The sequence below is a fragment of the Ovis canadensis genome, chromosome 7 (assembly GCF_042477335.2).
Source record: "Ovis canadensis isolate MfBH-ARS-UI-01 breed Bighorn chromosome 7, ARS-UI_OviCan_v2, whole genome shotgun sequence".
NCBI classification, from domain to species: Eukaryota; Metazoa; Chordata; class Mammalia; order Artiodactyla; family Bovidae; genus Ovis; species Ovis canadensis.
In genome coordinates, this window is record NC_091251.1 from 95,781,544 (window position 1) to 95,792,540 (window position 10,997).

At 38.7% G+C, this 10,997-nt stretch overlaps 1 protein-coding gene across 1 annotated transcript in view; it reads left to right on the top strand.

Annotated features, from left to right (window-relative positions):
• The window catches only part of BBOF1 (basal body orientation factor 1), a 35,744-nt gene that overhangs the window by 17,347 nt on the left and 7,400 nt on the right, over positions 1-10,997 (top strand). The window contains exons 5-9 of the mRNA XM_069597038.1: positions 180-260; positions 982-1,052; positions 2,142-2,286; positions 3,328-3,821; positions 5,957-6,058. Coding sequence (XP_069453139.1) covers positions 180-260; positions 982-1,052; positions 2,142-2,286; positions 3,328-3,821; positions 5,957-6,058 — 893 coding nt within the window. The remainder of the gene's footprint in view (positions 1-179; positions 261-981; positions 1,053-2,141; positions 2,287-3,327; positions 3,822-5,956; positions 6,059-10,997) is intronic.

Sequence of the window (10,997 nt, forward strand, 5' to 3'; positions counted from 1 at the left end):
AGGAAATGGCAACCCACTCCAGTATTCTGGCTTGGAGAACCCTGTGGACAGTGGAGCCTGGTGGGCTACAGTCCATGGGGTCGCATAGTCAGACGCGACTGAGCAGCAGCCACAGCATACCCCAGTCCACCCCATTTCCTATTGACCATTCTGTGTTTTTTTGGTTATTTTAATTTTAGCTAAAGGAGGATTTAAGGAACACAGAGCGGAAACATCAGGAGACTCTTAGAAGACTGGAAGGCAAGTTTTTTGAAGAAAAGGTACAACATATTTGCATTAATTAGTAAATATTGTGTGTACTAGAACAACATAAGTGTATTTGTATGTATTCTGAGACATAACTTTTCATTTGGGCATTTTATTATAAGAAGATTATCTACCCCAGATTATCTCACTCTTAGTTAGACATTCTTGAAATCTTCAAGAGGGATTGTCATCTGAGCAAGGCTTCAGGACACATTCCCCCCCACCCCAGCTTGGTGTCCCCTGGTGGAACTAAAGCTGCAGGTACCACTTTCTGTAGGAGAGGTGGGCTTGGAGAGGTTCCTGTGGCACATGTGAAGGCCTTCCCTTAGTCAAGTTAACTAAGGATATTAATAAAAGGGGCTCAAAAGTATTCTTTAGCATCGCAAGTTTCCACATTTCTCTGTGCATCTAAAGTTAATTCTCCAAATTATGAGAAGTACTTTGGAACACTTCTCTTCTACAGAATCTTCTCAGAGTCCCTATGGTTTTACTTTAATTCTTTTAATTTTTCTTTAATTTTTCATCCTTAGGAAAGAATTAAGTAGATTTTTTCACAAATTGCTGGGCATGTAGGGAAGTGAAGGTGAGGCAAATAAGTACTCATGTCAGGTTTATATAAAAGGATTTGCTTTAAAAAGTGGCTCTCAGTTTCTAGTTTGTGTACTGAATAACCTGGGAGTGGGATAGAAGCAGAATCTAGATATAACTGTATTAAAAGAGCCTATTTTCTTTTAGCATAGACTAGAGAAAGAGGCCGAAAAGAAGATAATAATGCTGGCAGACAGAGCCCACCATGAAGCTGTTGTGTAAGAGACCACTGCCTCCTTTTTCTTTCCAGTAGCCTCTCTTCAGCTCTTTGCTAGCCTTTTTTGCACTTATCATGTTTTCTACCCTCTTCTCTCCAGGTTTGCTTCCTTCACATTTTCTAGTTTACTTTCTTTCTCTCTGTGTCTCCACCTCTTTTCCTCACATCCTCTTTGTAGCAGCAGAGTGTGGAGGGGAGAACTTGGGCTTTGAAGTTACGCTTTAGTTCTCAACATGTATGCTGACTGTAGGAAGATTTCTTAAATTTTTTGAAATTTAATTTCTTCATCTAAAAATGGTATTAATAATGCCAACTGTGCATGGTTATCATGAGGTATATTAGTGGAAGTAACTGCATTGTGTTAATGCATAAATTAGGTCTCAATGTGTTAATGTGTTCAGTCGCTCAGTTATGTCTGACTCTTTACATGAACTATAGCCAGCCAGGCTCCTCTGTCCAAGGAATTTACCAGGCACGACTACTCGAATGGGTTGCCATTTCCTACTCCAGGGAATCTTCCTGACCCAGGGATCAAACCTGAGTCTCTTGCGTCTCCTGCATTGGCAGGCAGATTTTTTGCCACTGTGCCACCTGGTAAGCCACCAGGTCTCAGTGGTTTATTTCTAATCTAATGTGGATCTGACAGCTGTACTCCAGGGGTGGTTCAGGAACCTGGGCTGCTTCCATTTTGTTCTTTATGTCCAGTCACATGGACAACGAGAGAGTATGGGAAACACATACCTGCCCTTAACTCTCTTGGACTAGAAGTAACATATCACTCTTCACTTTTCCATTGGTGAGAATTTAGTTTTTAAGATCCCCACCCAAGTATAGAGTAACCACCATAAGCTAAATAAGTGTTGGTCATTATTATTATTTATTATTATTTTTTGTTGCCCACGTGCCTTACAGGATCTTAGTTCCCTGACCAGGGAGTGAACCTGGGCCATGGCAGTGAAAGCTCTGAGTTCTAATCACTGAACTGCTAGGGAATTCCCAATGATCATTACTATTAATATTAGGGGATAAAGCAGTCACTGATCTACTTGGTAATATTTAAAACTTAGGTCTGTGTTTTGGGGTCTTTTAGGCAATTGAACAACGCTGGAAGAAGTGTTTTTAAAGAGAATATTTATCTCCAGAAAGCTCTCACATACCATCTGAAGGAAGCTGATGCTCTACAAAAAAACTCCCAGAAGTTGCAAGAGACTCAGACTTTCCTTTCACAGCAAAAGGTTCCCATTCTCACTTAAACTTTCTTGTTTGTTTTAAAGACTGGGTTGGTGAATAGTAAGAACTGAGTATAGTAATAGGACAATAGGGCCATTTTTCTTCTGTCTGGTTGATGTGTTTTTCTTACCTGAAAAGTTAATTACTGAATAATTTATAAGAAACTTTAGATTTGGCTTTATAAAGAATATCTCTGAAACATAAATGTAACTCCTGTGCTCTAATACATTTGTATTCATTTTATGTTGCTTAGAGTTGGTCCCTGAATCACTTAGGAATAGGTTCTTAGCTGTGACTACAGTGGTTTCCCCATGTAAGGGTATATTCTCTCCCTAAAGGAAGTCTGGAGGTAAGCAGTCCAGAGCTGGAATGCCACAAAGTTAGCAGACACTCGGGTTCCTTAACTTTGTTCTGCAGCACATGGCTTATCTCCACAGAGTCACTCCATGGCCCCCAGCAGCTGCTGGAGCTCTCACAACAAGGAGGGAGAAGAACAAGAAGGAAGACAGTATGCTCCTCCCTTCAGAGGTTTTCCTGAAAGTCCTATACACATTTCTACTTGCAGCTGTTTCATCAGAGCTTATTCACATGGCTTTGCTGAACTACTAGGGAAACTGGAAGTTTTCATCTGGGTTTAGTGTTTTTCTGAATAAAATTAGGGCTTTATTATGAAGTATAAAATGGAAAATGGACACTGGGACAGGCAACTAGCAGATTGCCTCAGTTGGCAGTATGTAGTTGTTAAATTACTATAGTAATTTTACTGTATAGTCTTATTGGGATATTCTTTTGATAATATAAAATACTGAAGCTTTCATAATTTTAGAAGAAGGAAAATGCCTTGATTAGTAAAATTTGTGGTCTTCGTTAAGTCCAGAAAAGGACTCTTGATGTTTCTTACTCTTTATGCACAGAAGAGCAAAAATATCACCATTGCAACCTGGCCTCAAACTCAAACCTCTTAAAGTAATGGAAATTAGTGAGTAAATTTTATGTTCTGAAATTAATTAAAAAAAACTCACACCTCCCTCATCTTTCTGTTTTAGGAGATCAATGATCTGTTGGTTAAAGAAAAGATAATGCAACTTACCCAGCAGAAATTACAAATCCAAACTCTTCAGAAGAAGGTAGTAAGCCTGGAGAATGCTCTGGTTTGCATGACCAAAGAGTTTGAGACTGAAGTTTTAAAACTGCAGCAACAGGCAATGGTAGAGAACCAAGCAGGTCAGGTTGAAATTTTCAAGCTGCAGCAGCTTCTTCAGATGAAGGACAAGGAAATGAATCGAATAAAGAAGCTGGCCAAGAACATACTAGATGAGAGAACAGAAGTGGAAAGATTCTTTTTAGATGCTCTACACCAAGTAAAGAAACAGATCCTATTTAGCAGAAAGCATTATAAACAGGTAGCACAAACTGCTTTCAATCTTAAAATGAGAGAGGCATGTGCAGGAAGAATGGAATATCCCAAAATCCGAACGTTTGATGGCAGAGAACACAGCACCAATAGCGTGAATCAGGATCTTATGGAGGCTGATAAATGGTACTAATGATGCTTTAATATTTTGTCTTTTGTACTGCTTTTTTTTTTTTGCCCTTTAGAGAAATAAAAATCCTGACAAGTTCAGTTTGACAGTATCTAAGTATTAAATAGATTACTCAGTACGTTACTTGAGAAGAGAAACTGTCTTTCTCATCTTTGTAACCCTTATGCTTAGCATAATGTGTGGGGTCTTCTTAGTAATTGTCTCCCTGTTTTGTATGACAGAGACTTGTCAGAGGGATTGTTTGTTCCATTTTGAATGTCATTGTAATATCTTTTAACATGTTCCTTTCTTCCATTTCCTGTAAATTTGTTTCAAAGGTTTGATTAGATTCAGGTCAAACATTTTTGATAAACATACTTTCACAAATATTTTGTAATATTCCCCTTACTATTCTGAGATGAAATTTGTAGGTAATAATATCTAACCAAACCTCTAATTTAAAAAATCAACATAATTCTTTGTTGTACAGAACTGTCCTGTGGATTGGAGGACACCCAGTAGTGCCCCTTCCACCACTGTTGTAACCGAAAGTCCCTACACGTGTCTAAAGGACACTGAAGAGATCTGCTGCCCCCATGATGAAGGCAGTAGAATGACTGAGACAGTTGCAGACTGTATACCCCTGGAGAAGGAAATGGCAACCCATTCTAGTATTCTTGCCTGGAGAATTCCATGGACAGAGGAGCTTGGTGGGCCACAAAGAGTTGGACACGACTGAGTGACTAACATGCACAGGCTATATACAATAATTGTTTCCTGTTAGCATTAATATCTGTTTGAATATTTTCACCCTATAAACCATGGATTATAGTACATTTTAAATATTGTTCTGAAAAAATTGTTTTATATCCTTATGCAGTTAGATTCTTCAAGGGCCTTAAGAAATTAAAAAAAAATCCCTACTACCATGCACTTAACATCTTATTAAGAGGGGCTTCCAGATGTATTTTGTTTTAAATTATTTTTTAATGGGCTAATATGAAAGTTCTTTTAAATTATATAGCTGTCAGGAAGGTTGGACATGGCCAGCAACTCTTCTTCAAAAATGTCCATACTATAATTTTTTTATTTTCTTCCCATATTCGGAAGTCTATTAATAACACTATTACTATTACAATAATAGACTTATTATAATAACTACTACCAGAGGTTTACTATACTTTTTTCTATTTTTTATTTAATAAATCAAGCAAGTTGAATCCCCACTGTATATAAGGCAATTTCTTTTCATTTTTAAATCTACTGTATATTAAGTGGTATATAGGTTTTGGGAGGAAGGTACATAAAATGACTCTCTACATTATTATTGCAGAAACTAGACTCTTCTTATTCTGCCTTCTGAGCAATTAATCACCTTAACCCTAGTGTTCTATTGCACCTACCAGGAAAGCAGAAATTGTAGTTAAAATGTTACAGTATCTGCTGAAGAGGCAGATTGGGAAGGACAAAGTATATGGTGATCACAAGGCAAAATCTAAACTAACCCAACTGACATATATGCAAATGTTTCTTACATTCTACATCTATACTCTATCTACATGTTAGCCAACTTCTGTAAATAGCAAGTAGACTATAAATCCTTTAGAAAAGTTATGGTATAGATAAATACTTGCCTGGAAAGCTTAGCTATAACCTTATTTGAAGGTAAGAAATAGACTAGATAAGTTACATGTTATTTTATATATTTACCTCTCATCACTCTATTTTCATATAACAAAATATCTAATACTAAAGACATGCTAAAAGGAATTTATCAGTAATTGCACCAAACAACTATTTTTTCTTACTTCTTTTGTCTTTGTGTTATCTGGATACGTAATTTTGCCTCACAACTTTCTGTTCTGCTTATTTGCTTAACGTTTGGGCACAGATTTTTTTTTTCATGTTGTTATTTTTATTTCATTTTAATGACTATATAAAACTTCAAACTGGCTAGCATATTGATATGCTTTTCAACTATGGTTTTGTAATAGACATAGTTTGCTTTGTAGTCATTACATTTGGAAACATCGTAATATTCAGTTATGATTTGGAAATGTTCTTTTTTCATGTTTACATATTTTATATTTTTTTAAAAGAGATGCTTACATTGATCATACTTTTTTCCATTTTTTTCTTTGAAATTCTTTAGGACAGATATTGAAGGAAATGTGGATATTGGAGATTTGACCTGGGAGCAGAAGGAGAAAGTCTTGAGATTGCTCTTTGCAAAAATGAATGGCTTTGTTCCCAGGTAACTCCCTATTTCAGTAGTGAAATACTAGTTTTCTATCAAACCTAGAAACCATATAGAAACAGTGAATATATTCTTAATTAGAATTAAGAGAATGGGAAACAAGCAGAAAATAAAACAAGGTCATATTGCATAGCTACTGCAACTCCCAGAGATAAAGAATGGGAAATGTGTAAGTGAGCACCAAAACAAAAGAGGAATTAGAATTAAAGGGGAGAGAAAAATTGATTAATCTTAGGTGTTTAAGCTAATGCTTCCTAAGAAGGTATAACATTGCTCAGCTGAATAAGTGGTAACTAAAGAGAAGCATAGCAATTGTTAAGATTCTGTTGGTCTGCAAAGATAAGTAAATGATTACAAAGCTGAATGTTAACCATGGGACTCTTTAATACCAAACAAAAACAAAAACAAAAACAAAGACCTAGAAAGGAAAACAGAAAACCACAGTTACTCCAAATAATTATTTTTAATGATTAGTTTTACTCTCTTTCTTCACATGTTTTATCAGTGACTGTAACCCTGGTAATGAACTATAAAGTGAATAAAATCAACCACTTATCAACTGATTGTTAAATGCTTCGCACCATGGTACTGTAGGGATTCAAAAGAATGAAAGGACATTGCCTTTGATTTCAAGAGCTTACAGTTTGATTTCCCAAAGCCAAGCATAAAAAGGAAAATTAGATGGCACAATAAAGTGTAATTGAAGTGCAGACAATTTGTCAGTGGGCTGGAGTAGTCAGGGAAGACTGAGAGGGCAACTTTGTGGGTGCCTTACAGGATAGTGGTAAAGAGTGAGAAGGGTAGAGAGAGTGAGGAGGGCACATCAGGCTAGGACTTAGTAGACACCATGAGAAAAAGCCCAGAGGGAGGACTGGGTGGAGGGTATTTCAGTTCAGTTCAGTAGCTCAGTCTAATTCTTTGTGATCCCATGGACTGCAGCATGCCAGGCCTCCCTGTCCATCACCGACTCCCAGAGTTTACTCAAACTCATGTTCATTGAGTTGGTGATGAGATCCAACCATCTCATCCTCTGTCATCTCGTTCTCCTCCTGTGTTCAATCTTTCCCAGCATCAGGGTCTTTTCCAATGAGTCAGTTCTTCACATCATGTGGCCAAACTATTGGAGCTTCAGCTTTAGCATCAGTCCTTCCAATGAATATTCAGGGCCGATTTCCTTTAGGATTGACTGGTTTGATACCCTTGCAGTCCAAGGGACTCTCAAGAGTCTTCTCCAATGACACAGTTCAAAAGCATCAATTCTTCAGTGCTCAGCTTTCTTTATGGTCCAACTGTCACATCCATACATGACTACTGGAAAAACCATAGCCTTGACTATATGGACCTTTGTCCAGAGGATATTTAGGCAACACTAAGGAGAAACTTCCTGGCTTGAGGAAATTTGGTGATGATAGAGGGTAATTCAGTTCAGTTCAGTCACTCAGTTGTGTCCGACTCTTTGCAATCCCATGGACCACAGCACGCCAGGCCTTCCTGTCCATCACGAACTACTGGAGTTTACTCAAACTCATGTCCATTGAGTCAGTGATGCCATCCAACCGTCTCATCCTCTGTCATCCCCTTCTCCTCCTGCCTTCAAACTTTCTCAGCATCAAGGTCTTTTCAAATGAGTCAGCTCTTCGCATCAGGTGGCCAAAGTATTGGAGTTTCAGCTTCAACATCAGTCCTTCCAGGGGACACTCAGGACTGATCTCCTTTAGGATGGACTGGTTGGATCTCCTTGCAGTCCAAGGGACTCTCAAGAGTCTTTTCCAACACCACAGTTCAAAAGCATAAATTCTTCGGCATTCAGCTTTCTTTATAGTCCACCTCTCACATCCATACATGACTACTGAGAAACCATAGCCTTGACTAGACGGACCTTTGTTGGCAAAGTAATGTCTCTGCTTTTGAACATGCTGTCTAGGTCAGTCATAACTTTCCTTTCAAGGAGTAAGCATCTTAATTTCATGGCTGCAGTCACCATCTGCAGTGATTTTGGAGCCCAAAAAAGTAAAATCAGCCACTGTTTCCCCATCTATTTCCCATGAAGTGATGGGACAGGATGGCATGATCTTAGTTTTCTGAATGTTGAGCTTTAAGCCAACTTTTTCCACTCTCCTCCTTCACTTTCATCAAGAGGCTCTTTAGTTCTTCTTCACTTTCTGCCATAAGGGTGGTGTCACCTGCATATCTGAGGTTATTAATATTTCTCCTGGCAATCTTGATTCCAGCTTGTGCTTCCTCTAGCCCAGTGTTTCTCATGATGTACTCTGCATATAAGTTAAATAAGCAGGGTGACAATATACAGCCTTGATGTACTCCTTTTCCTATTTGGAATCAGTCTGTTGTTCCATGTCCAGTTCTAACTGTTGCTTCCTGACTTGCATACAGATTTCTCAGGAGGCAGGTCAGGGGATCTGGTATTCCCATCTCTTTCAGAATTTTCCAGTTTATTGTGATCCACACAGTCAAAGGCTTTGGCATAGTCAATAAAGCAGAAATAGATGTTTTTCTGGAACTCTCTTGCTTTTTCCATGATCCAGCAAATGTTGGCAATTTGATCTCTGGTTCCTCTGCCTTTTTGAAAACCAGCTTGAACATCTGGAAGTTCATGATTCGCGTATTGCTGAAGCCTGGCTTGAAGAATTTTGAGCATTACTTTTCTAGCGGGTGAGATGAGTGCAATTGTGCAGTAGTTTGAGCATTCTTTCGCATTGCCTTTCTTAGGGGTTGGAATGAAAACTGACCTTTTCCAGTCCTGTGGCCATTGCTGAGTTTTCCAAATTTGCTGATATATTGAGTGCAGCACCTTCCCAGCATCATCTTTTAGGATGTGAAATAGCTCAACTGGAATTCCATCACCTCCACTAGCTTTGTTCGTAGTGATGCTTTCTAAGGCCCACCTGACTTCACATTCCAGGATGTCTGGCTCTAGATGAGTGATCACACCATCGTGATTATCTGGGTTGTGGAAGATCTTTTTTTGTATAGTTCTGTGTATTCTTGCCACCTCTTCTTAATATCTTCTGCTTCTGTTAGGTCCATACCATTTCTGTCCTTATTGAGCCCATCTTTGCATGAAATGTTGCCTTGGTATCTCTAATTTTCTTGAAGAGATCGCTAGTCTTTCCCATCCTATTGTTTTCCTCTATTTCTTTGCGCTGATCACTGAGGAAGGCTTTCTTATCTCTCCTTGCTATTCTTTGCAACTCTGCATTCAAATGGGTATAGCTTTCCTTTTTTCTTTTGCTTCTCTTCACAGCTATTTGTAAGAGTAATTAGTAATTAGAAATAAAGTCTAATCTACGGGTTGAATTATGATGAGCCTTAAAAACCATGCAGAAAATTCTGAACTTTGTAATATAGATTCTGGAGTAATGCAGCATATTTTTCTTCTCTGCCTTGGAGGAATACAAAGAACAATAAGCCATACTCTTAGATTCTTCTATTGGAAGGGTTTGCGTCATTGTTCTGAGCTGACCTTAACCTAGCACAGTGACATGTATGACAGATTGAAGGACATACATACAACTGGGACCAGCAGAAGCTGCTGCACAACTCTGGGCATGTGTGGTGTTTAAGCAAGAGTGGAGGCAGTTGGAATAAAGAAAAGAAACCGACACACTAAGGAAGGAGAAGCACAGGATGTGGTGATAAAGAATAAAAGGAATATAGAGAAGAAAGTAAATGTTTAAGATTTTTAGCTTAAGAGGGCTTCCTTGGTGGCTCAGCCAGGAAGATCCCACGTCTTGGAGCAAATAAACCTGTGCACCACAGCTATAGAGCCTGTGCTCTAGAGCCTGGAAGCTGCAACTGCTGAGTCCATGTGCCCCAACTACCAAAGCTGCTGTGCCCTAGAGTCCGTGCTCCACAATAAGAGAAGCCACTGCAATGAGAGGCCTGCATACTGCAACTACAGAGTAACCTCAACTTGCCACAACTAGAGAAAGCCCATACAGCACAGCAACGAAGAGCAGCACAGCCTAAAGAAAAAAATTAATAAAAAAAATGATTTTTTGTTTAAGAAGTGAAGGTGGTATGAAAGGCAAATGAAAAATATGGAAAACCATACTTTCCATATGAAAAATATGGAAACATTTCCATAAACATTTATGGAGATATTTAAATTTTTATTTAATCCATCAATTCATTTACCATAATACATACTGAATGTCATCTATACTGGAGAAGGAAATGACAATCCACTCCAGTATTCATGCCTGGGAAATCCCACGGACAGGGGAGCTTGGCGGCTATGGTTCATGGGGTCAAAAAAGAGTCAGACACGACTGAGCGACTAAACGACAATTTATTGAGGATATAGTGTTAAGCAAATAAAGACATCATGCTTGATTTCAGGGAGTTATGATCTACACGGGAAGAAAAATATTGTTCAAGTCATCACACAAAGAAAAATACCACTCTGACATAGGTTCAAAGGAGTGGTATTTAATGGTAAGAGAGCCCAGATAGTGAAAGTGGAGTGACAAAGTTGGCTTAAAGCTCAACATTCAGAAAACGAAGATCATGGCATCCGGTCCCATCACGTCATGGCAAATAGATGGGGCAACAGTGGAAACAGTGGCAGACTTTATTTTTGGGGGCTCCAAAATCACTGCAGATGGTGATTGCAGCCATGAAATTAAGACGCTTACTCCTTGGAAGAAAAGTTATGACCAACCTAGATAGCATATTCAAAAGCAGAGACATTTCTTTGCCGACTAAGGTCCATCTAGTCAAGGCTATGGTTTTTCCAGTGGTCATGTATGGATGTGAGAGTTGGACTGTGAAGAAGGCTGAGCGCCAAAGAATTGATGCGTTTGAACTGTGGTGTTGGAGAAGACTCTTGAGAGTCCCTTGGACTGCAAGGAGATCCAACCAGTCCATTCTGAAGATCAACCCTGGGATTTCTTTGGAAGGAATGATGCTAAAGCTG